The sequence below is a fragment of the Plectropomus leopardus genome, chromosome 5 (assembly GCF_026936395.1).
Source record: "Plectropomus leopardus strain MGB_pleo_1.0 chromosome 5, ASM2693639v1, whole genome shotgun sequence".
Lineage (NCBI taxonomy): Eukaryota > Metazoa > Chordata > Actinopteri > Perciformes > Serranidae > Plectropomus > Plectropomus leopardus.
This window is the reverse complement of record NC_142180.1, coordinates 7,317,474-7,344,258: the sequence shown is the minus strand read 5'-3', so window position 1 is coordinate 7,344,258 and position 26,785 is coordinate 7,317,474. Positions and strand designations below refer to the sequence as shown.

The 26,785-nt window shown below is 39.6% G+C and overlaps 3 protein-coding genes across 4 annotated transcripts; 1 reads left to right on the top strand and 2 right to left on the bottom strand.

The window, feature by feature from the left end:
• The first annotated feature begins 71 nt into the window (after window positions 1-71).
• Window positions 72-7,307, top strand: bmb (brambleberry). Its single transcript, XM_042483746.2, has 13 exons — window positions 72-217; window positions 1,292-1,554; window positions 2,147-2,275; window positions 2,366-2,551; window positions 2,629-2,851; window positions 4,089-4,205; window positions 4,305-4,484; window positions 5,341-5,547; window positions 5,635-5,785; window positions 6,283-6,344; window positions 6,442-6,569; window positions 6,681-6,802; window positions 6,953-7,307. The coding sequence occupies exons 2-13, from the start codon at window positions 1,294-1,296 to the stop codon at window positions 7,080-7,082; spliced, it is 1,896 nt and encodes a 631-aa protein (XP_042339680.2). The 5' UTR covers window positions 72-217; window positions 1,292-1,293; the 3' UTR covers window positions 7,083-7,307.
• A 51-nt stretch (window positions 7,308-7,358) lies between these two features.
• On the bottom strand, window positions 7,359-11,030 carry LOC121940054 (GDP-L-fucose synthase-like). Its single transcript, XM_042482928.2, has 10 exons — window positions 10,885-11,030; window positions 10,008-10,165; window positions 9,782-9,896; window positions 9,484-9,612; window positions 9,320-9,393; window positions 9,088-9,221; window positions 8,742-8,873; window positions 8,580-8,659; window positions 8,153-8,252; window positions 7,359-7,995 (listed from the first exon to the last, which is right to left on the bottom strand). Exons 2-10 carry the CDS (start codon window positions 10,163-10,165, stop codon window positions 7,940-7,942), a joined length of 978 nt encoding a protein of 325 aa, XP_042338862.1. The 5' UTR covers window positions 10,885-11,030; the 3' UTR covers window positions 7,359-7,939.
• Window positions 11,031-11,341: 311 nt separating this feature from the next.
• On the bottom strand, window positions 11,342-26,428 carry ift46 (intraflagellar transport 46 homolog (Chlamydomonas)). 2 transcript variants are annotated; one of them, XM_042481736.2, is made up of 6 exons: window positions 26,281-26,428; window positions 17,240-17,374; window positions 15,174-15,463; window positions 13,786-13,879; window positions 13,058-13,189; window positions 11,342-12,218 (listed from the first exon to the last, which is right to left on the bottom strand). In XM_042481736.2, exons 2-6 carry the CDS (start codon window positions 17,366-17,368, stop codon window positions 11,865-11,867), a joined length of 999 nt encoding a protein of 332 aa, XP_042337670.2. In that variant the 5' UTR covers window positions 17,369-17,374; window positions 26,281-26,428; the 3' UTR covers window positions 11,342-11,864. The 2 variants fall into 2 exon arrangements, with proteins under 2 accessions (XP_042337670.2, XP_087933570.1); XM_088077444.1 differs by lacking the exons at window positions 17,240-17,374; window positions 26,281-26,428 and adding an exon at window positions 15,559-16,198.
• Between the last annotated feature and the right edge of the window lie 357 nt (window positions 26,429-26,785).

Sequence of the window (26,785 nt, the reverse complement as noted above, 5' to 3'; positions counted from 1 at the left end):
GACTAGACATTCCAAACGAGTCCGCACAATATATCAACCCGTTTCACCCGTGGTATAAATCGAACACACCCAACGCCCGCCCCCCTCAAAAATGCGAGTAATGCCATTGGCTGTGTCAGTCCTTTAGGGCGGAGAGGTGCTGGACAAACAATTAGCTGTCATTTCGATCAGCTGTGAGAGGGAGACAGCACCAACAAGGTCTTTCAAAGTTGAACAGGTACTTGATTTAGCAAAATTTATTTTTTTACGTTTAATTATGCGTGCATTGAATGGCAAGTTAAATGTTTTTTTTTTTAAATATATATAGTTATAGTTATATAGTTATTGTAATCGTATATATTGCTGTGACAAATTGGTGGTTTCAATGTGCTTAAATTCATCATTTAATAGTTAAATTAGTTCCCTTGTTTGTTCTTTTGCACGCCAAAGAAGGCATGAGTGAACAGACCAAAGAACTGAGTTAAAATAGCGTCCAGCTTGATTTAAATGTCTGTTTAAAACAGACATTAAAACGTTTCCATTTTTGACACAAACATTGTCGCGTCTTTTCCTCATCAACGCAGTGTACTGCAGAAATGAGGATGTTAATCTTGCATAGATCATGGTAGAGAGATGGAGCATCAGTGCAGCTCAGCAGACATGCCTGGGCAAGCCTCAGTGTGGTACTAATAATTCAAACATACATGAAAAAATGAATGAAAGTTTGAATTATTGCGTCATGGATACAGTTATGGCCACCGTGCATGATTTTCCAGGACTCAATAAATGTATATAGGACAGAAAAGGAAGAAGAATGCATGTACATTTTCAGTCAATCAAACATAGGCTACTTGCATGTTTTTGTCGCCATCTAGCGACATACTTGATAAAAGTAAGTAAAGGGAAGCAGGAGTTACACACTGAAACGGTCAGATATGTTGTAGAGAATGTCAAACATTGAATTACAACACATCTTTGTTTTTTATGATCATTTTGTCTTTTTGCAGTTGATTTGAATGTCTTTGGGGGTGCTTTATGTGTCTTTTAAGTTGTTTTCTGTCTCGTGGTTGTTTTGCATTTCTCTGTAGTCATCTTGTTTTCCATCTCCTTGTAGCTGTTTTGTGTCTCTGTAGAGTTGCTCTATGTTTCTTTGCCATAGTTTCCTTTCTGAGTCCTTTCTGGGTTGGCATGTCTCTTTGAGTGACGTTTTATAGGTGAAGACCTGGGGGCCACTGAAACTTTGGGGCCCCGGGTCGTGTGTGGTAAACCCATTTAGTAATTCGTGCATGATCAAGTTTGTGCTCTGGTCCAGACATGGCTCGTTTCCTGATCCATCACCTGAATTTCCTGCTGATCAGCATGCTGGCCTGTCAGTGTCCTGCAGTCAGCGGGCTGTTTGAGTGGCTGAAGGGGACGGCTGCACCTCCAGCAGCGGCACCAGCTCCTCCGCCTGCAGCAGAAGTTCCAGCACTTCTTGCAAACGATGCTCAGTTCGAGATGGCTACTGCAGATGAGAAGTTTTTGGCCGAGGCAAAGCAAATGGAGCTCAGCCCATTAGACAGCTGTCATTACAGGGTAAAACAAAATTCAGGGCTTTTCAGTCTTTGGTTCAGCTTCTTAGAGTCAGGGGTTTTTTTGTGTTTGCGTGATGTACGGCTGCAACTAACCAATCATTTTTAGTAATTAACTAATCTAACAACTGTCCTTGATCGATCAATCAAATAGTTAATAAAATATCAGAGAATAATAAAATTCTCATCACAATTTCCTAAAAAAAAAAACTAAGGCTATGTCTTCCAGTTGCTTGTTTCGACTGGCCAGCAGTCCAAAACCCAAAACAGTTCAATTTGCGTAATAGAGAAAAGCAGAAAATCTTCACATTTCAAATATTGGAACCAGCGAATGTTTTGGATTTTTACTAAAACTGTGGTAGACCTTTAAATAATGACAAACTGAGATCTGGCATGAGATGTTTTGAGACTAAAAATGCAATAACATTCCAGAAAAGGTAAGAAACACAGCTGTGAAGACTTGCCCCTTTTACATATTTTCATCAAATGGTTGCAGTCTTCACAGCTTTGTTTGCCATAGCATGGTCCCAGCAGCACTGGTACACTTCCACTGGTTTGTCTCTGACATCTGCATAAAGCCGTGTGCTGTGTTACAGGTGGTCGCTCGGCTGAAGGCGAGCTGTGAAAGCCTCCCAGAGGAGCAGCTTGCAAAGCTCGGAGTCGTGCTGTTTAACTGTCAGGCAGAGATCGAGGGGCGCCAGACCTTTCCATGTACAGAGGAAATGGTAAAATAATAAAGTTGTGATTAAAGGGGTTCAAAAGATGAGTGTGTGTGGTGTGAATGGAGCTGTTTTAATCACATATTTTTGTTCCAGACTATAAAAGAGTGTACAGCCGACATGGATTCAGACACATGGAATGCTTACCACATCGTGAGCAACAGAGCACGCTCCGTTTGCTACGCAACTCGCCAGCAGCTCTTCCGGCGCAGAGCTGAGCACACTGTCAACGCTCTCATCTCCACAGCCACAAGCCAACTCAGTGCAATGAAGGACCTGAAGGTAGACCTCACTTTACCTTTTACCTTCATGTGCACAGAGCAGGTTGATTGAGCTCTGATGGTGGTGTTTTCTGACAGGAGGGCCAGCTGGAACTGAAGGAACTGACCGCAGCCTCCTTGGACAAGCTGCTGCACGGTCACAGTGCTCTGCAGTCCCAACAGGACAAACTGTATGAGGGCCAGGAGCACATGGAGACTTCACTGAGGGACAACCTGGAGCGCCTGGGCCAGGAGAAAGCCCTCATCGCCTCTGGACAGGAACTGGTAGCGCAGCTCATTCAGGGCATTACAAAGAGAATGGGTGAGAGCATACACAAGTATTTATTTCATAAATACACTAGTTCATGAGAAAATGTAAACAGAAATGTTTAAATATGTACCATGTTTAACACTTTGAAACCTGGATTGACATCTTGAATGCAGCATATTTCTTGTGCTGCAGTCCAACACCTTTCACAAGCATTTTAACTTTTATGAAGGGGGAAAATTGGGTTGATTTGTTTACAAAACATAGTAAAAAAGGAAATAAGACAATTGGCATGAAACGTCCTGCAAACTGCAAAAAAAAGTGTAAAAGATGACAAAAATTACCTGAAAATTAGCTTCAAAAAGAAAGAAAAACAATACAAAATTAACAACTTGGGGGGGGTGTCAGAAATATGATATAACTTATAATTATATATTTACAATTAGTCTACAGGAAAAAACATTTATATTTTTTGTATTAGTACTTTTTTCATGGAATTTTCTTTTTGTTCTTTAACTTTTTTGTGCTACTTTCAAATAATTTTCTTGTTACTTTTTGGTTATTTCATGCTAATTTTCAGGTATTTCTTGTGAAGTTGCTCATTACTCTCTTTCAGGTTTCAAAGGGTTAAATTTGTTCCAAATCCAATTGAAATCTTTTCATCAATTTTTCAGTATTAATCTAATGACAGAGAAAGTAAAGTTCAAGGGACTGTTCAACCTAAAATCAAAAATACATATTTTCCATCTCACCTGTAGTGCTATTAATCAGTCCAGATTGTTTTGGTGTGACTTGCAGAGTTTTGACGATTTTTTTTTTTGCTTTTAAATAGAATTGGTTGGCACTCGACTGCTCAAAGCACCTGAAAAAATAAATTTTAAAAACTCAACAGCAATGTCTCTTTCCAGGAATCATGACGTGGTCACTTAAGATAATTCCTACTTTGTTGTCAGCAGTTTCTTTCTACCAAACTATACTCACCAGCAGTAACGCTGCTCAGAAGGAAGCGTGCATCTACTCATGGCTGAGAGGCTTGTGCTCATGGCAGAGCGAGACGTCAACATTAATGGCGTCCTCCTCAGATGAGCTGTAATATCAGCTAACTCAGTGGTGCTAGGTGAGTTAGAGGTAGATGCACAGTTCCTGCTGGCTGTGGGTAAATAAAATACTGAGCTATAATTCGCATTCGTAGTTAGAGAAAAAAACACTCCGTGTAAATTCAGCTATGTCACATCATTTAGCATGAAGTGCTGTTTATCACCTCCTGCCTGGCTTTCTGTTTCCCCTTTAGAGAATGTGAGCGAGCATCTGCAGATCCAGGGCTCAGAGGTGCAGGACAGCCACAAGGCGATCGTTAAGGACCTCGCAGATGTCAGACACCAAGCTCAGGACATCCACCAAAAGATTGGTAATCAAAACAGAGCATCACAATTTCACCTTTTTCAAACTTGTTTTTAAAATCAGTGCAGCATTTGATTTTTATTTACCTTCCTCTGTGGCTAATCAGACCACAGTATGATGGAGTTTCTGCAGTACCAGGACCAGACCTCACAGTACTACACTGACCTCATGAACAAACTGGAGCGCATGAACAGCACCCTGGGAGCCACACTGCACTTCCTGGATAACATGCAGAGCCGGATTGAGGAGAGGCTGCACATGATCCAGGGCTACCTGGGCTGGGCAGGTGAGACATTACACTCTCAGTGCAGTGACCAAGTACAAAGTACATCCACATTTGTCATGCTATGCTACAAATTATTTTCTTCGTTTGTTTTTTTTTAGTTTAGACATCTGTAATGACCAGTGGAAAAATACAACGAACACTGAGGTGAAATGATTAATTGATCAACAGAAAATTAATCACCTAAGTGTTTCAAATTGGCCCAAAAATTTGACTTTTCAACTAAGGGTTGACCGATATTGGTACTTCAGGGCTGCTACCGATTATTAGTAGTTCATGAGATCAATAACCAGTGTGTGGCACTGATATGCATTAACAATAAAAAATGAAAAACTTTCTGTCAATGTTTAGAATTTGGAATATGACAAACTGCAGCACCAAAACTTTGTATGAATGCATTTGGGAATTTTTTAATCAAAATTGAAACCTTCAACATCATATGCAGCAAGTTCCCAGAAACTTTAATGGTAAAAATCAGTGAAAATTAAAAAAAAAAACAAAACAAAAAAAAAAAAACCTAAGGTTTTACAAAGTAAAAGTTCTGCCCATGCTGACACGTTCTTTGCTCTTTTTGATTAACAAATTTTGTAAAACGCTGATACAGATAATCATGAAAACGCCAAATGTTGGCTTTAATTATCGTCCAGGCTGATTATATGTCGACCCCTATCTTTAACTGTTTTAGTTGCACATAAAAACCCAAGACCTAACCGTGTGGTAACAGACCCCACATTCAACGTTTAGGATGATTAAACCAGCCAAATATCATTCTCTGCAGTATGAGATGCCAAAAACCACCAAAATATGGTCAAGATTTGACTGCTTTATCTGATGTCCTTTGTGTTTCTTGTGATTACAGGTTTGAGCCTGACAGCCATGTGGACATGTGTTGCACATACCAGCTACTTTGTCCTGTGCGCAGTCCTGCTGACGTTCCTGCGCTGCCCAGGTTTCTCTCGAGCCATGCTGCTGCTCACCGTGCCTCTTAATGCAGTGGCTGAGGTCAACCAGCAGCCGGCGCTGGATCTCACCGGCCTCACCCTGCTGCTGCTCATTCTCTCTCTGGGTACAAACCTACAACAGCTCATTCAACACAGAAACGATGCTGCACTTTTCCCATGTATTTGTCATAATGTTTTTGTCATACACGCAGGTCACTGGGTTTTGAATCAGTTGTGGGCCTACTTCAAAATGAGAGGAAAACCAGCCGCTCCGCTGCCACTGGCCCCATGTGAAATAGTGGAGCCAATGAAGCAGTCAGTCCCATCCTGCCAATCATATCCACCATCCTCTACACCACAGAAGTGAGTCTGCAGAGTTCATTATTTACTTCCTATTAAAACTAAACTGCTCTATTATTTTCTCAATGTATTATCAAAAAAATATTAAAAATGCTTTGTAGAATTTCCCAGAACCCAAGGTGACATCTCCAAAATGTCTTGTCTTGTCTGCCCAACAGTCCAAAGATATTAGATTTGCATTGATATAAGGAGAAAACAGAAAATACTTGTAGGTATGGCATTTTCGCTTTAAATGACTCAAACCATTAATTATCAAAGTATTGGCTGATTAATTTTGTCGATCAACAGATCAGTTTCAGCTCTGACACCTCTTTTTTTTATTCTTATCATCTTCAGATGAACTGTTGAACTGTGTTGACGCAGATCCAGATTGAAACTTCTAAACAAATTGTGATCATTAAAACAAATTTTAACAATTATGCTACAATGCCCAAGATAAGTGCTCTTATTTCTCTGTTGTTTGTTAATTTGATGAAATTCCTAATTCTTTTTGACCCCAGAGATGAAAGTGATGGCCTCATGGAGCAAGACGACCTGTTGAATCAGGACAGCTTCATTTTAGGTTTGAAATATATACTTAAAAATATTTCCCTTAAACAGGTGACACCTTAATAGAATGAGTTACTCATATTTGCTCTCACGGGTTTATTTTTGTGCAGGTAACCTTGGCGTGTCCGCAGTGTCCCCCCCTCAGAGGAAGCCAATATATGAGTCCAGGTTTACTCCGATTATCAAAACCCCCAGTCACTCCACTCCCAGGCTTCTGCCACAGCCAGTACTTTCTGCGGTGAGCAAATCTACTGAATGTTATTTAGTGAATAATGACTAAAAATCTGTTTTCATTTCCTTATTTACTCTTAAAAGGTGCCATTTTAAATGTTGTGGTTTTATTTTATAGGCTCTCCTTGCTGATATGCCCCCAAGGAACCTGGGAGGTGTTTTTGATGCCGTGAACGACTCCCACGATTTTATGAGCGACTCTCGCAGTGCGAGTCCGACCCCATCAGTAGTCAGCAACAGGTCAGGTTTCAGACTTTCTGATCACACCAATGCAATATACATAAAAACTCAAGTATGTTATGAAAAAATGTTTTGATTAGACCTTTTTTCAGCTGTTGCTGCTTCTTAAAAAAAAAATCATCTTTTTTCTCTCTCCATGTTTCCTGGCAGCTCTCTATCAGGCCGTCAGCTGTGCAATGGTATCACAAAAACAGGGAAGGCCTGTAAGAAGAGAGCCGTGCCGGGACAGGAGTACTGCAGAGTCCATGAAGCAGGGCTCACCTCCTATGTTGTTACATGAGCTTTCAGCTTTTTTAAGACTACAAATGTTTAAAATATTTTTTTTTATAGCCATGTTTTTAACTGTTCATTTTTAAGTAAATCCATGTTTTGTGTATTCAGAGCTATTTTTGTTTGCTTGAGAGCTTTCTCTGCAAAAAACTATCATCAACTGTTGTTGTGTTGTCATTGTTAGTTCTGCTTGCTATTCATTTTTAAGTTAATAAATTATTTCTTTACCTATGAATCTGTACATCTATTCAAGCAAAGCTGAATTCAATCGACATTTAAAATCATATTATAGGTATAAAAGATTTATTTAGCTCAGTGCGAAAATACTGATAAAAAAAACATCCAAGCCACCAGTTAAATAGCACAATACTATAACCTTCTGAACTTCATTCAATAAAGTGAATCAATACCGGGTCATTTAAATTCCCAGAGCTTTCAAAAATGGAGGTAATACAGCGAAAAAACTGTTGACAAAGATTGATAATAGACAGTTACTGAAATTATCAAATTGTGCCAGCACCTGGATTTAAAGAATGAAGCAGTAAATTAACATTTGAAATGATTAACCTTACCATCTTTAAAAAAAATCAGACAAACCGTTTTCCCTATACATAAAAGAGAATCAAGTCAACATTCACACCATAATATGGTATGATGCTGCAGACTTAGACTCAGACTGAGATATTCAGTCCAGCTCGCAGAGTGACAGAATCAAACTGTCATACTTCATTTAGTAAAGGCAATCTATCTACCATTGCAGATGAGCCACCTTGTTTTCTTCCAGCTTTCCGTGTCTTCTATATTCTCCTTTTCTTCCAACAGAGCGGGTCTTCCAAGACTTACATGTCAACTTGTCTGGCAAAGTGTTCACTTCCGGGCTGAGTCGTAGTTGGCAACAAACCAATCACATGTTTCCTTTAAAGCTGTAAAGGAGAGAGAAAAGAATTGGTGAAGACAGGCAGGCAAGAGATGTTATCAAAACAGACTGCTTGTAATTTTAAATGTATGCACTAATTGCATCTCAACAGGCATATGCATGCATGCACACACACATATATACAACCAATAAGTTAGTCCCACCTTGTTTAAAGGGCGTGAAGGTGAAGTCTGGCAGGTAGCGTTGCAGCTTTGCATTGCTGGCAGTCTTTTTGAACTGGCCGTCTGCTTTACTGGTATCAAACTAGAGGTCAGAGGTCAAGGAAACTACATGCAATTTACAAAGGCAGAAGCACCAGTTTGATATAAAGTTTGATATTATTTTACAGTCATTTCCCAGCACTAGTGCTCACCACACCACAAAACACTCAACAGCATTTGCTTGCCTGGAGTGTGATTTAGGAAGAAGGTTAACCCAAAAATAAAAACAAAGTTACCACCTCACTGATTAAAACCTGGAGACACCTAAAATCTGGAACTTGGACTATATACAGTAAACAACCTGTTCCAAGTCAAACACGACAAATGTGCTGTGATGACATTGAAAAACTTGGCATGATAAAAAGGATACCACCACTTCTCCTTTAAAGTCCAGCGCTTCCACAACTGCTTCTGCTGCTTCTTTAATGGACACTTCATCTTCCTCTCCAACTGGAACCAGCGGACACAACGCAAGCATTACTATGAACTTAATTCAGCTTTCACTATCTATATACTGTGTATGAGGACTCACCAGAGAGAATAATTGGATCAACCTCTGGATAATCTCTCAGGACCCACAGGAAGAGACGAGCCAGGTCCAAAGAGTAAATGAACTGTCTTCTGGGAGTGCCGGAGCCCCAGACCACCAGGGGCTTCCCCTCCTCTAATCACACACACAAACAAGTACATGATTAATATACCCTTGTTCAATACACAGGATTGGCATTAGCGCTATTACTTTTTAATTTATTTAGAAATAAATAAATTTAAATAAATTTATTTATTTCACTTTTAGTTACTGTAGTAGTCTCACTGCTGATCCTAAACACACTGACATAGGCATATTCAAAATTAAAAAAGAGCCCTAATAAACTTACTTTGAGCAATGTAAGCTTTATGTATGAGGCCTGGCAGCACATGACCATCCTCAATGCTGAAGTTGTCATGCGGACCGAACACATTAGTGGGTATCACAGCTGTAAAGCAGCGCCCGTATTGCTGGAAATAGGCCCTATGAAACACACACACACACACACACAGTTTTACAGACAATACTTATTGATGTTACAGTAGAAATAGACTGAATATTATCAACAGTTAAGATCCCACCTGTTATGGACGTCAATCATTCTCTTTGCATAGGCATAGCCAAAGTTTGACTCATGAGGTGGGCCGTTATGAATCTTGTGCAAAGAAGAAAACCAAAATGAATTGCCATTTCCAAATTTGCTGACATATTCAATGCAAAGAGCACACACATATGGGCGTTTTACCATGGTCTCATCTATAGGGTAGGTGGTCTTGTCGGGAAAGATACAAGTGGATAGGCAGGAAACAACCTTGACCACGCCAACATCATGTGCTGCCTGCAGCACGTTATCGTTTATGTAGACATTGTTTCTCTGTGAAGGACACACATCAGTAGCAACAAAAACATATCTGAAAATGATTGTTAGAAAACTGCATAAAAATGACATTCTAATTCATGACAAAGTCTAAATTCAACACAACTGTTCCAAACACCTGTGTTAGTTCATTAGCAATAATAACAGAAGTGGGATTTCCACATACCCAAAAGTCCAGGTTGTACTTCATGTTTTTGAAAAGCCCCCCGACCATAGCTGCCAAGTGAATGACATGGGTAGGCCGATATTTTTCAAATGCTGCCCGTGTCTCTTCCATGTTCCTGAAAAGACACAACAACACAGAATAAGGAAATTGCAAAGTCTCAACATTATGTGCATTAAACCAAAACGTGTTTGCATATTAGTAGCTGCTAAAGAAAGTATGCTCTCACATGAGGTTGGCATCTTTGGAGGAGAGGAATATCCATTCTTCCCCCTCTTTGGCTCCCCCCTCCTTTTTGACCACATGCTGTATGGCCCTGCCAACCAAGCCGGACCCTCCTGTCACCAGCACCCTCACTGGAGCGGTGTGCTCACCCTGACAGCTCATCTAGATAAACAAACACAAAAATACTTACTGGGTTGCGGGCCTTATACAAACAAAACAAACAAGATATGAGTGTTTGCATATGATAGCGAGGCTATGTTTCATTGCACAGAGGTGCAGTTAATACGGCACTGATAGCTCCATGACAGCGTCTACAGATGGGTGTGATACAGGTGTTTACAGTGCAGGTATATGCCACGTCATGCAGCAGTTCAGTGAATATATTTCATATACACAAAAATATGGTATTACAAACAAAAAAAGATTGGGCATTTGGCTGAGGGAGAGCAATGGATAACAGACTAGCTCAACACATCTTAATTTTTTTAGTTTGTGTTGAGAAAATACAGGTGAGCTAACTTAGCTAGCTAATTTAGTTAGCTTACCTCTGCTTTTGGGTTAAGTATAACAACGACATCCCAAAGCCAAAATGTTTGTTGTTACCTAATTGCCATGAGATGTGACCAGTCTATAAAGATATGATGTGTTACGTTGTGCAAAGCCAGACAGACAAGCTAACGCTATTAGCCAAAGTTGATGTTAGCTACGCCAGCAGGAAGCTGCTGTCACATTCATTCCTTTCAGGGAGTTTATATTAGCAACATAACCTTAACATTAACGTAACAACTATGTCGAAGTAAGCTACATATTTCTATTTTCTTTGGAGAGTAATAAGACATTCGGTCTAAGCTGAACTAATATGTAAAATAGCTGTTTCTCACCCGTTAGCTGCTGTAAACTACACACAGATGGTGCCGGTGTCAAGCTGAAAACCACTTCCGGTCGTAACTTTCAGAATAAAGGTTTACTGACGAATAGTATTTATATATTTTCATGCTTTAACATGCACAATGGACCATATCCGTTTTCTTGTCGACTGTTAAAGAATGCTTCCAACCCGACTTCTCTCTAGGATGCTCCAACCCCGCTGCACATATATGAACCAATGCACACTTAACTTGTGCGTGAGCCATTAAGACATGCTGTTGCACCTCTGTAGAACCTGGCCTGTGTGATCTGTGTGTTTTTTTGTTGTTGTTTGTTTGATTTTTACTGTAGTCTGATGCAAGTTCTACAAAATGTATTGTAAATGAAGCAGAAAATGTCAATACTTAAGACAAACTTAAAGACAGTGTTAAAACTGTAAATGCAGGACGAGATTAAATGACAGTTTGCAGGTCTTTTCTCCAATATCTTTATTGTCTGTGAGGCCTGAAACTCACTTGTCAATGTACAAAAAGTTAAAGGAAATGAGAGAAAAACATAGTTTTCCTTCTGCTAATAAAAATAATAATTAGGCTGTGTTCTGTGTAAAGTCATTAAAACCACTGAAGTATCTGTTTACACATCCATCATAATAAATAAGTGGTGTGTAATGTGCTGTAAAACACAAAAACAACTAAATTTATATAGAAAATTGAGTGTGCTTTAAAGGCATTCTTGCTTTTATTTGAGAGTTTAAAAATATAAAGTAAACAGGAGAAAATCAAACTGAGGACATCCTGAACATTTTCTCACCTCTGACCCAAGAAATTTCTGGACCAATAAACAGCTGCTACGACACGTTGAGGTGTCACATAAAAAAGCAGCCAGAATACAGACATGAAATCATTTAACATCGGCTTTCACTACTTTCTGTATACTGTATATATAGGTTTTCTTCCAATGTGTATCACTTTGTTGTGGATAATCCAGCCTCTCTCTAAGCTCTGCGTGTGAAGTGCTGAGAGTCTCTGAACTCCAAATAGAGGTTGAACAGCAGGTGCAGAGACTGGATCCTGCTGTTGTAAACAGGGATGTCCAGCAGGCCGCAGATAATGTCGGTGTACTCGGGCAGGCTGCATTCCAGGCGGGCGGGAGGCAGCTGCAGGCGTCCCAGCAGCTCTTCCAGCTCGGCGGGCCACTCCTGCATCAGACTGTCAATGTCCGGCATCGCTCTACTGTACTGAACGCTTGCTGGAGGTTTGGAGCGGTGCAGTGCGCTGATACTCTCCACCCAGCTGTCAACTGCCCGAGGGTTAGTCTGAGGACTGGCAACGCTGGTTACTTTCTTCAACTGGAGGAGAGAGGGGAGGGGGGGTGCAGACGTTTGTTCATATGTTTCTTTTAAAAGTTTTGGCATTCTCCCTTTATTTGATTGGTAAAGTGGAAATACAGACAAGACAGAGAGAGAGGATGTGTGACATGCAGTATAAAGCCCTCAGTGTCTCCAGAGTGAGCTGTGTGAAGTCTGATTAATGTCCTAAAGTGATGTCACTTGAGTCAGCAACAGTTGAAAACAAGTTTGGAAAAGTAAAAAAAAAAATGTAGAGGTGTGGAGTTGGAAAGCTGTGCGCTTACCCCTCCTCATCTTTGCTGCAGGCTACATTAGCTGCTACTAGCATAACACAACATATTTACGACACAACTTACAGAAGAAGAGTTGTGTTGTGGGTGATGAAGGCTCCAGGTTTTGACAAGGAAGAAGAATATAAAGACAATTCTCTGGTTCTGCTGCATGGATTTTTATCCTCTTTTTCAATGGTCCACTGTGAGTGTGACAGAGTTAACTGAGTGAAATGATAAATCAGTGGGGGATTTTTGTAATCTCCTGTAATCTCTACATCAGTGTGGAAGTGAACACATTCAGCCAGGACATGTAGAGCTAAAACTAAGCTAACAGCGTAGGGTGGCGGTTCACCCATGGCCCTGTCGGCCCTTTATCAGCATGCAGCTCAGAGAGAAAAAACGACGAAGTGTCACGTTTGAAGCTGGACTACATGCAGTTGAAAAGTTGTAGTAGATCGTGATCTATATCAGTTGTGTGTGTGTGTGTGTGTGTGTGTGTGTGTGTGTGTGTGTGTGTGTGTGTGTGTGTGTGTGTGTGTGATACAGGTGTATGATGGGCATCAGTACCTCAGTGGCTCCATGTTGTTTGGTTTCCTCTGACAGCCACAGCGACAGCACCGTGGGATCTGACTGTTTCACACTTGGCTCGTCCAGAACCAGCAGACCCAGACTGTCTGATTTATCATCCGGCCTCGGTACCTGAATGCCATACAGATTCCGGTCAGGTCAGGGGTCACACAGATAAAGGGGCATTTCCTGCACTACTTGAGTGTAACTTCTTCAGGTATAATACATAACTGTTTTTCAAAAACAAAAACAAGACTAAAACTAAATAAGAAGTAAATTTTGAAAATGAGAACTGTGATGACTTTTACATTTGTCATTTATATTTTCATGATACAATAACATGAAAGAAAAATCATGTTTCTAATTCAAAGTTTTATTCAAGCTGGAGAATCACACCACAGCTTGTGGATGGTCCATGAGTTTTCTTCACCAACAAATACTATCGCTTGTTCAGAAGTTGATTGATCTGTTTGACCTGCTGTTGATAATAAGAAGCATCTTAAAATTCAGTAATGCTGTGTCTGTCAGTGATGTTATCTGATGATTTATGGACTCAATTCATCTGCAGTCCACAGAGAGTTTGACAAGTAGCAGCAGGCAGCAGAGGTGATCATAAAACATCAAGATCAACAATGAACGACAACAGACTAATACTAAAAAAAAACAAACCCTTGTGTACGTCCTGTTTCTGCAGCTCGAATGAATATGCAGACAGGTTGTGTTGGTACCTTCAGGAAGGCGTCGATGTCTCCCACAGCTGGGATGAAGTCTGGGATGAAGGGCTTCAGGCTGTGCTCCAGCTCTACGGTCTGAGGGCTGTATCTGAGAGGAGACAACAACAGATGTCTTTCATTTGTGTCCTGATTCTCTGCTCAGTTTAAGCGACTGGATTAGTGTTCATAAAGGAAGCGTTCATTGTACATCACAGCAGTTTTCTCTGTCATTTCTCCCTTCAACTTGTATCACAGCTATTATTGCATGTATTATGTGTACCATGCATATTGCAAGACAGCAAGAGAGCTCTGCAATAAAACAGTTAACCGTCTGTGGAGATAAAAATTCTTATGTCAGGTAGAAGCTATATTTTAATTTTAAACATACTTATTTATGTCATTCCTTTGTTTCCTTAAAAATGTTGATTTACTAGATTATTTCTACAGATATGTTGTTGAGTTATGAGTGGAAGAATATGAGAGCAGTTGAGGGCTGCCATCTAACCAATCACATTTTAACAGTAGTAGAAGTATTCAGATCCTTTACTTCAGTGAAAGTACTAATGCCCCGCTGTAAAAAATAAAAGTCCTTCATTACAACTGTTACAACAGTAAAGGTATGTAAGTATAATCAGGAAAATGTACTTTAAGTGTTAAATGTAATAGTTCTAATAAAGTGTATGACGTGTTTCAGTTGTGCTTAAACTATTGGGTAGTTCAATTTAAACATCATATTTTACAAGTTTTTCATATTTTTTGTGTACAAAAAGCTTGGCATGTAAAGTATCTAAAGCTGTCAGATAAATGTAGTGCAGTAAAAAGTGCAGTATTTGCCGGTCAAATCTAGCGGAGTAGAAGTAGCACAAATAGACTCAAGCAAAGCACAAGTGCCTCAAATTTGTACTTAAATACATTATTTAAGTAATTGTATTTTTAAATTTCATTGCTGCATTTCAGTAAAGAAAATCAGAGCTACAACAACTAGTCAACCCACAGAAAATGAATCAGAAACTGTTTTGAAAATCAAACAAACGCTTTAAGATACAATAAGAGATAGGATTAGCCTAGGTTAGCCTAGCCAAGGTTGATTCAAAGCAAGTACCCTACATCAGATACTGCACAATGCTGTGTCCTATATCTGTTTTTTCTGAGGAAAAAATGGAGAAAAATAATAAGAAAAAAAAGCTAGTATCTCGAGACTATTTAAGGCTTTTCTTTGTCACACATGATAGCAAACTGAAAAGTTTTGTTCACCATTGAATGTGGGAATTTATAACACACATTTTATATTGTGACATTTTATAAAACAGAATGATAAATAGAAGAAATAATCAGCAGATAAAAATAATGCAAAATATCTGAGGTTTTCCTTCAGCTGTGTGTTTCTGATGTAAACTACTCACCGCGTGATGTACTGGAACAGCTCTTTGATCTCTGTGCTGACGGGCAGGTTGGCGTAGTCTGCGGGGTCATAAGCCCCCTCTGGAGCCTCGCCAGGCTCGTCGTCATCATCGGAGTCCTCTTCATCGGAGTCCTCCTCTTCCTCTTCTTCCTCCTCGTCCTCCTCATTTGGACTGGCCCCAGGCTGTCTGCCGGTTGGCTCGTTGGACCTCTGAGGCTTGTGGTCCTCATCAAACTCGTCACTGTTGGCCGACATCAGGCCACGCTCTTTCCAGCTCCTCCTAAACTCTGACTGAAAAGACAAAAATCATCCTCATGTGATGTCAGAGTATAGAACAGTGAGAGTGGCACTGGAATGGGCTACATTAAACCGATCTAACACTTCACCTTGTTTTGTCCACCTCAGCCTACAGTGAAAATTAGTGTGTGTGAATGTGAAGAAGTGGCTGAGTGTCTGTCTTCTCTTCACTGCTGTCTGTTTGTGTGTCTGTAACTCAACCAAAGGTCACTTGAGGAAATAAGCTCCACTCTGTAGCACCACCGTACAGTCATAGCATTTTTAATGTTTCCAACAAGCCCAAAAGAGTGAGACATCTTCTCTTCAGAGGATCGTTTCATGAGTCATATTCTTTCAAATTTCTTTCATTCATATTAGATTTATCATTTCAACTAAAATTGCAGTTACTCCTGTACAATTTTTAAGGTGCTTTTACCTTAACTTAAATTTAAATTTTCAGCAACCTTATACTTCTCCAGCAGTAAAACTTAGAGGGAAACATTGTACTTTACTACCAGCTTTAGTTACTTATTACCACTTATAGATTTTGATGATACTAATAATACTTGTGTACTTTTACTGCTGATTATTTAGCTGCAAGAATCTGATAATATTTGCATACTTTTATTAGATACTTCACGTGAAGCTAACAATACTTGTGTACTTGACTGATACTTTAACTACATGAACCTGATAATACTTTTTTACACCGATACTTCAATTACACGAAAATTAAAATTTACTGCTGATTCGTTAAGCACATGAACCCAGCAATATTTGTGTACTTTTACTACTGACACTTTTCACCACACGAAGCTGATAATGCCTGTGTACTTTTACTACTGATACTTACAATAGGTGGAGCTAATAATACTTGTATATTTTTACTACTGCCAAATAATACTTTTGTACTTTTACAGTTGATATCTTAACTACATATAGCTGGTAGTACTTGCGTAGGTGATAATACTTGTGTACTTTTTCTACTGATACTTAAACTTCATGAAGCTTATAGTGCTTGTGTACTTTTATTGCTTACACTTTTAACTACATTAGCATGATAATATGTGTATACTTTTATTACTGATACTACAACTAGATGAGGCTAATAACACTTGTATACTTTTACAACTGCTTTTTTAAGTAAATGACACTAATAGTATTTGTGTACTTTTACTATTGACACTGTCAACTACACAAAAGTAATTATACTTGTATAATTTTACTACTGTTACTATAAGCACATCACCCAAATAATACTTTTGTACTTTTATTACTGACAGTTTAACTTTATGAAGCTTATAGTACTTGTGTACTTTCATTGCTGACACTTTAAACGACATAAAGGTAGTAATACTTGTGGACTTGACACTTAACTACATAAAGCTAGTAAAATTGTGTACCTTTACCACTGACACTGAACTACATGAAGCTGAAAATACTCATGTACTTTTACAACTGATACTTACACTAGATGAAGCTTGTATACTTTGACTATTGATACTTTAAGTACATGAACCAAGCAATACTTTTGTACTTTAACAGCTGACACTTAGTCTGCAGTCCTAATATATACAGTTACCTTAACGCAGTGACAAGAAAAACTTGTTGTGGGTATTTCTCTGGTATACAGAGTATACTCTCCGTGCACACACAGACACACACACAGACACAGACACAGACACGGACACAGACACAGACACGGACACGGACACGGACACAGACACAGACACAGACACGGACACGGACACGGACACACACAGCAGAGGGGTGGTGGTGGGTGAATGTTACCCGCTGCTGGCTGCGGGGAGACGGGCTGTAGACGCTCGCTATCTCCTCGGAGTCGACCACCTCCAGACTCTCGTCGTACAGTTGGTTCTTCAGCAGTCTGGTGTCTTTCCCCCGGTCAGCCCGCTCCATAGGACACTAACACATCCCCGGGTGAATTCCGTTAGTCCGCCCGTTACAACCGAGTTCTTAAGCAGCCGTTTGGCTAATGCCCATTTACCGATCAGCATTAGCCACTTAGCATTAAACAACTAACCGAACCAATGGAGGTTTAATCCGTCCGTGAAAACGAACACGGAGTATATCAGATAAAAGGACTACAAAGGTAAACTTACTCTATGTTACATACCAATTTCTTACAGCCTGACTTCAGTCTGAACGCGTTTATCTGCCTCAAACAAATGCTAGCACTTAGCTAATATGCGTTGTCGTCTCTGGTGCTCTGGCGCTGTATCCTGGCAACGGATTTCGCAATGTATTATGGGACTGTAGTTTTTTCCTTGAAAGTACCATAGATGTATTATATTGAAAGGAAAATACAAATAACAGTGCCACCAAGTGATACAACCAGCAAACAGCAACACGAAGAGAAAATACCTGAAGTGAAGCTATAGGCTATGCATTGCAAAGCTTTATTTTTCCCCACAGGAGCATGCAGTTTATGAGTGATATAGAAAATCTGAGACAGAATATTTGTTTTACCTTATTCATGTGTTTGTGGCTTTCACTGATCTACTGAATATGTCTGTGGTGTTTTCTGCTCAGTCAGTGGCTCTAATATAAGTTTCTATAAAACCACAGATCACATTATACATTATCAGGTCACTATATATTGTTAATGAGGATGATTTAATTTCACAGTAAATGCCATATAATTCCTTCAAATCATGCATACCGTTACCACTTATGTTTATATGCTTAGCTCTGATTTGCTGAAGTCTTTTTTTACACTGCTGTTATATTACAGATGATAGATCAGTCTAATTGTTTATTTATCACAGATAATATCCAGTCCTTAAAACTAATTTGACTTTGATTTGTCTAAAAACTAAAGTGAATTATTCATCTCCTTCTTTACGAAACAGTCATAGACCTACATATAGTTCTTGATTATAATATTCAAATTCTCAGCATCAAGTTTAAAGTTTCAGATGTGCAGCTGACACGTTAGAAATAACGATAAGTGGTATATCGCCTAAATAGATCAGGTATATTAACTTGAGCATTCACTAAACGTAATTTTCTGTCATCTCTCACCTTCACTGAAGCAACAGTGTCACTTTGTACTGTAATGCATTTTAATGTCCTTTAATTATTATTTTCAATTATCGATTATGATGTGCCGCGCGTCATTTAACTAGTTTTTTGTGAGTTTGAAGTAGAAAGCCTGAGTAAACAAAGAAAGCTGATAATCTCCTTTGTGGTACCCTGTCAGCTCTGAGCCAGGCTGCAGGGTTTGTTGAGCCAGCTCAAAGAGAGCCTTACTCTGCTGAGCTAGTCTTTGTAGTATATCACATTTTACCTCCTTTTACCTGTTGAAATACCTTTAAAGAGTGTTTACAACACATAAAAAACTTGCCAAAAGTGAATGCAGCTGTATCTTGCCACTAAAAGGCTGTTTCTGCCCCAAAATGACTCTCTCAGTTTAGGAAGAGACATATATCCTCAGACCTCAGTGATGAATAATGTATTGAATCCTCATTTTTTCACCATTCCAAATAAATCAGAAAATCTGCTTATCCCATTCATTAAATTGAGTAGCTGGGACCTTATTAACTGCTAATGACATTTAAACATACAGCAGTCTAGGTAAAATACACATTTTTTACAATTGGATTTTTGCACTAAAGGATTTTTGATAAGTTACTAAAGTCCTTTTTTTAATTTTTTTTGTTTACAGTTTCATAATATTATGATCCAGCTAGTGAGGGTATGTGCAATAACATCCACACGAGAGACTCTTTTATGTGCAATAATAGTTTAATATTTATACTTATATTTATTAACCCATTTGCGCTGTTAGATTGTACTGTTTTTATCCTTGCTTAATCATAGAATTTTTTTTTTTAAAATATTGTATTTATTTGTTGTTTCTGCTTGTTTTTGTTTCGTTCTCTCTCAAGAGTGAAAATAAACCTGAATCCTGAATCTTGAAAGGGAAGCAACATAAAACCCTGATGTTTAAATTAAAACAAAGTTATTCATTTAACCAAGAGAAATACAGATTAGTGTACAAAAAAGTGAGGCAAAATTATATTGCGAGAAATGAAGGAAATAATTATTAAAAACAGAGGACTCTAAAAAAACAGCTGTCAAACTTATCTGGTGGAAGCAAAAGTGGAAATGAAAAGCAAATTATCCTACAGTTCGGGGTAAACCACAGCACAAACTAAAAAGCACCCCTAAAACCTTGTGAATGTTAACAAAGGAACTAACTGCATCAAGTATGATCTGTAATTGAAAACTAAATCCTAAACTCAATCCCAAAAAATGATAACTAGTGCCTCAGTTAACAGTATGAATATAAAGTATTTCTCCCAGTGTTAATCAAATATAATCAAACAGACAACTGTATGGGGCATGCTGGTAGTGTAAACGCCTGAAACAACACCGGTGTTACATATATAACATACATACATAGACACTGAGCATGGTAGGACAGTTCAGGGTTTTTGCTCTTTTCTATCCATAGTTGGAGGCTTGGTGAGGAAAAAGGAAAGGAGGAGGCAGAGGGCTTAGGAGGTAAGAGCACACATGAGGACCAAGGCACCAAAGTAGAATTTAACACTAAAATTTCACAATAAATACATAAAATGAGTATAAATTAACCTGTAAGGGATCAGATGCACAGGGGTTGAGTAAAGATTTTTTTTTTTTTTATTTGTGTGTGTGTGTGTGTGTGTGTGTGTGTGTGTGTGTGTGTGTGTGTGTGTGTGTCTATATATGTTATGTGTGTAATGTATTGATGTGTACATGTAGCAGTGGTGAGGAGGGGACTTCTGAATTATCGAGGGATGGGTGGCAGGGGGTGTTGTTTTCTTGGTGGGCTTCGGTGATTGTTACCGGAGTGCAGGGTTGTTGATGGCAGATGTAATGTATATATCTGGGCTATTTTCTGGCGTCTTTGTTTGATTGTTTGAATGCCTGTTATGGAGTGGATGCAGTGGTTGTTGATGTACGAGGGGAGTCTATGGGCAGGTTTGAGGGCATTGTTTTGGATGATCTGTAGGTGATTGAGTTGGTGGTCTGATACGGTGATCCAGGTGGGGACGGAGAATAGTGGATGGATGTATGAAAGATAGACTTTGATTACTGTAGAGGGCGATGCGCCATGCTTTCCGCAGAGGGCTTTGAGGTGGTTGAGCCGGGTGTTTGCTTCCTGTTGTATGCAGTTTTTGGCTAGGATGGCGACCTCTCCTCCATGGCTGGTTTGATGTTCTTTACGGATGATACTGTAACCCGGGATGCGGCTGTGGGCTGTGTTTGATAGGAGGATTTCGTTTATTTAGGCAATGGAAATGTTCTTGTTGTTGAGTGGGTGGATGAGCTCTTCTTTATTTTCTAGGATTCCTCTGATGTTGATAATGAGAGAAAAAAAAGGGGGGGGGGTACTCTGTCTTGGTGGAGGGTGATGGGGTGGGGTCAGAGGGATGGGGGAAGGTCTTATACAATGACAGTGATGTGTTTTCGGATGCTTTGGAGAACTTGTTTGATTTTATTGTCATCTATGGAGAGTTTATGGAGGTTGTCTCAGAGATAGGTGAGGGAGATGTTGGTATGATGGCGGCTGGGGGGTTGGATGTTGGTGATTTTCTGGCATGTGGGGGATTCCTAGTGGATGGAGTCATGTGAAAGATAAACTGGGCATGATTTGGATGTGGCGGAGTGTGGTCTGGAGCAGTTTGCACTTGTAGCTTCCCTTTTTTTCTTTGATGCAGGTTTTGTGGTGGTGGTTTCCTCTGCATCTGAGGCAGGTGGTCAGGTTATTGCAAATGGTGGATATCTGGTTCAACTGCTGGCATTTGAAGCGCTGGTGGATAGTAGGCAGGGGCCAGGCATCTCCACTTTGTATTGGAACAGGTCCATAAAGAAGCCTTTGTGGAGAAGGTCAGCAGCTTGAGAGAGGTTTGACAGGAGGATTTTGATAAGCATGGTTGGCTGTTGTGTGGTTCTGCTTGTTATTCTGTGCATTTTGGAGATGCTTATGCTTTGTTTTTCCAGTTCCTGTTTTATGTGTTCTTCAGTGATGCTGGTGTGGATGCCTTTTATAACCAGTCGTTTTGTGGGGGTGTCAGATGGAGGTGTGGTTCCAGGTTTTCATGCTAATCTGTAGGTGAATAGTGATCTGTTAAAAGCTTCTTCTGGCCAGGGTGAGAGTAGGGTGTTGAGGGAGGGGATGTCCTTTGGGAAGATAAGGATATTGCCGTTTCACATGTGGACCAGTTTTTGTAGGTTGGCTTGGTTGTGCTTTTGGATTTCCTGGATAATGGCATGGTTTGTGGAAAAAGAGCTGCTGGGGGTACTGAAGTTTTGTAGTACGACTGGTGTGGTGTGTTGTTGTTCTGATGATTCTCTTCTTGGACGTTTTCTTGTGCCAGAGTTCAGCGCTGTGTATTTTTGCATGTTTGAGGTGACAGTCTCTGAGAAGCTGGCAGAGAGTGGTGGGAGGGGGTTGTGAGGGTCCTGTTCCTTTGAGAAGAATCTGTTCCATGGTGCTAAGGGAGGATTGCATATGTGTGACAGCGTTATTGAGGGGGGTGGATCTGGTGTTTTTGGTGAGTTCGCTGTACAAATGGTTGAGGTGGTCAAAGATGTTCTTGATGATCAGGTTATCAATATTTTCTGTTGTTGGAGGGACTGGAGGGTAAGTGGGTGGCTGGGTTGGGGTTTTTGATTTTGTATTCTGTACTGGTGCTACTCTGTCTGTTTTACTTGGGTTGGATGGTTTGGGTGGGGGCAGGGTTTTTACGGCTAGGGTGGATATTTGAGATGAAGGATGGTCCATTGTGTTCAATTCTTGTAGCTTGGTGGTAATAAAGTTGCTTATCAAATACTGTTCCAAGACATTTAAATTAATTGACAATTTTATACATTCAACGCTGACAGCTCTGGGTTTTTTAACAAAAAAAAAAACAAAAACAAAAGGAACCATTTGGCCATTTGGTGCCATCCCATCTTGAATTTCTGTTGTTTGTGAAAATTGTAGGAGAATGATAGGGTCAAACATTCAAGGCAGGTTATGTCCCTGTTTGGTCGCCAGTAAGTGAGCGCCGGGTCACTGTGACCTGGACTGGTGACAAACAAAGATAGGAAGAAGCCAAGAACATGAGTAGGGAAAAATATCTTACATTCTGGGAAAAAGGCAAGCATGTTGGGGCTAGATTATGCCGGGAAAAGGCAAAGTACATCACACACACACACATAGTAAGTGGAGATAGTTGGTTGGAGTCCAAGTTAAGGGGGAGGCCTGATGTTTCCTTCATTGGAAGTTAATCTTGCCGAAATGTTAAGAGAAACTGTCCAAACAAATGGTCACACAAATGTTGAACACACAAACATTTGTTGGTATAAAAGAATATGTCACAATCTGGAAAACGGGAAGAAGAATTGTCAACTGATCTGCGCTGTTAGTAGGGCCGCTGTGAATCAAGAGATTCACCATCTGATACCTGTGTCTCGACCATCTGATTTGTCTTTGAACCACCACTTTCTGCCATGACAAAATCTTTTTTTTCACTCAGTGAAATACATATTCATATTCAAGAACTTGTTCTAAAACAACATTGCTAAGGTTCCAGTTTGTGTGGACTATACAACTTAAATATTAAGGATTTTTATATCTAATAAGTTTAAAAGTTTTCTGGGTGTATGAGAATTGCATCCTGAAACTTTCTAATTTATACTAAACTGATTTCCTTCGAAGCTAAAAATAATGGTAATAATAATAATTAGAATAATAATCATAGATCATCATCATGTGTTCTTTGGACATAATTATTTTCTTTGGGTGACCAATATATAACCCTAGACAAAATAGCAATATTTCAATCAGCAAACTTCTATTTTTGGGCAGACGCAGAAGGACACCTAGTGCTCAACTGTTGCTCTAAGATGTTTGGAACAAGCTTCCTATCATTCCCGAAGCAAAGTGATGGCATGTATCACTACATCAATAATGCCACACTCAGATGGACCGCAGACAGCCAGCCAGCCTACGATCCAACACCTTCCAATAAAAGGAAGTGGGAGGACGCTAATCCACTCAGCATCAGAAGGCTATACAACCCTGGTCCAGAAGAAAAGAAGATCAGACTAGACCAAAAGAAGATTCCCAAGAGGAGAACCTTTGGTGCTGGTCATTCCAGGGTCATTGTAGAGAAAATAAAGCCAAAATAAAGAAGACACAGAAAGTGAGGATGGCAGAGGCCGTGGAGATGATGGATACCTCACCGAGCATCCCCATCCCAGCAAAATGCTACATGGCAGGATACTCCACCGCATGGACTGTGCCAGTGACAACGGCACCAGAGGCTCCAGAGATGATGGATACCTCCCATTATATGCTTATTATGTCATTTAAGTACCATCAAAATGCTCTAACAACTGTGTCCATAAGAAGAAACACCTACACACGCATTAGTTCTTGTTGTGTTGTGAGAATTAATCATAGTCGTTGGTCATAAATCCCAGAAAGTGACTTTTTGGGGGGTAAGACTTGACTTTACACTCAGAAAGTGAGTTTCCGGTGTAAAATTGGTCATCACAATGCAATTACTAATGTGTGCACATACACCCAGCCATCCGGGGAGAGGGGATCTCTCTTTGAATTGCCTTTCCCAAGGTTTCTTCCCATGTCCGTGAAGGTCATTGGATGGAGTTGTTCCTCGTCTTCTTAGAGAGCTTGGGCTGGGCACCTGTTGCTAATCTGGGGCTGTGTTCGAAATCATCCACTCATTCACTCCCTCCCTATCCACTACATCGTGTATATGATGTAGTGAACTACATCATATACACGATGTAGGGAACGACGACGGGAGGAGAATTCGGACACTACACGGTAATTTCCTGAACGTGGTTGCGTCAGCAGATGCGCCATGGTTATTCAACTATACATACCATCATACTAAAAAATACAAATGTAATGTTCAATCAGGAATGACAAATATGAATTCTGAAATTTAATTTATTGATGAATATGCACCACTAGAATATATCCCATCCATGCAGAGCCGCATTTCTGCGGCTGGAGAACAGCTGGTTGTGCTTAACACGAAGCTTAATAAGCTTCTCAACATCTTCATCAGTCCCTTGGAACAAGAAACAGAAAAGCATTTATTTTTCTAACACACCGCCAATTGGGAAAAGAGAACAAAACGCTATGATCAGATGTGAGCGGGTGTGCGGGTGTCTGCTCCTAGCTAGAGCTGCAATTACCGGCAAGCCCTAGCATTAGCCTTAGCGTTAGCGTTAGCTCGCAGATACAAGTAACAAACCGGATGCTTCTCCACCAACAAACCCGCTCGTTATGACAATTCGCAACCCTTAAAAGGCATAAAACCACGCCACTGAAGTATTACACGCATCAAATGTGTATATTGTAATGTTACTTAAATTTATAAATTTATGGCTGCCACACCAACCGCCGCTTTTGTATATACAAAAGCGGCGGTTGAAAGCCATCGCCTCCTTCTTCTCCTCTTCCAAAACACGACCGCATTGCATTGTGGGATACGGAGCACAAAGTAGTGTACATTGCTTGTTCACTCAATTTTGCGGTGCATTGTGGGTGTTTTCTCGTCCACTACATAGTGGATGAAATTAATCGCGGAGAATTCGAACAACACTACAAAATGGCAAACACACTATATAGTGCACTACATCCGTGATAGGGGGTGATTTCGAACACAGCCTGGGTCTACCAGGCCCAGTCAAACACCCTCAGCAACAAAAATATAATTGGGTCTTCATAAATTCAGAATTTATTCAAAAAATTAAATAAAATACACAAAAAATATATAATAATATATATAATATATATATTATGTTGTATGTCTGTTGCTGAAAAGTTGCATTACAGTCATGTGTTATATTGAATGCTTTGTTTGATGAATAATCAGGCAAAAGGCACTAATGACTTCTCGTTTGGAGCCTGTAGCCAAAAAAAAAGAAGTTTGCCAGTTCAAATATTGCTATTTTGTCTAGGGTTATATGTTGGTCATCCAAAGAAAATAGTTACGTCCAAAGAACACATGGTGATAACCTATGATTATTATGATTATTATCATTATCTTTATGATTAGTTTTGAAGGAAATCGGTCCAGAATAAATTAGAAAGTTTCAGGGTGCAATTGTCATACACCCAGAAAACTTATTTGATATAAAAACCCTTCATATTTAGGTTGTAGAGTCCACACAAACTGGAACCATAGCAATGTTCTCTTTTGAAAAAGTATGTATTTCACCGAAGAAAAAAAACAATTTTCACAAAGTAACAGAAATTCCAGATGGGATGGCACCAGATGGTCAAATGGTTCCTTTTGTTTTTTTGCTTTTTTTTTGGTAAAAAACCCAGAGCTGTAAGTGTTGACTGTATAAAATTGTCAGCTCATTTAAATGTCTTGGAACAGTATTTGATTTTTTTTTTTTTAATGTCATGTAACATAAATATAAGCTAAGTGTCATTCACAGGAAAGCATTACAGTGATAATAGTTAATGAAGGAGCTTCAGAATCTCTTTTATCATTCATTCCTAGATAGTTTTCAAACGTTCTGCTTTATTGTCTGGTAGTTTTCACACTCTTAGTAAGAACAAATTTAACATGATTGGGATTATGTCTAGTAAGATAGCGGGTCAGTGACACAGTGTGACATTGCCTTGTCGGGGAAAGGGCAGGAAATCCTCGGTTACATGTCACATCTAATATGAGTTGTTTATGTTTTGCTTTAGTGTATTCACAAATATACTATTTTTTAAAACTTTTTATAAATGATAGACATTGGATTCTGAACTACTACTGGAATTAGGGATATATCAGATCACTTACCAATCATATATCTGGCAGTTTGGTTGATGCATTGTCCTGGTGAACTGTTAGGTCGCAAATCTTTTCTCCAGCCACAGCCTACCCCATCACTTAATTGATAACCTTGTGTTTTGAAGCTATTTCATGCAAATCACGATGTGCCAGCACCTGCCCTTGATTGGTGCCTCCTCTAAAGCTGGGACAGTGAGATTCTGATTGGAGTGTTTGGCCTCGACTCAGCCAATCAGCTGAGTGCAATGGAGGAGGCTCACCAACAGTATAAAACACCGAGCAGCCCAGAACACTGATGTTGTTTGATGCGTTTACACTACCAGCATGCCCCATACAATTGTCTGTTTGATCATATTTTATTAACAATGTGAGAAATACTTTATACTCATACTGTTGACTGAGGCACTAGTTCACTTTTTGGTATTGAGTTTAAGATTTAGTTTTCAATTACAGATCACACTTGATGAAGTTAGCTCCTTGTTAACATCCACAACTTTTTAGGGGTGCTTTTTAG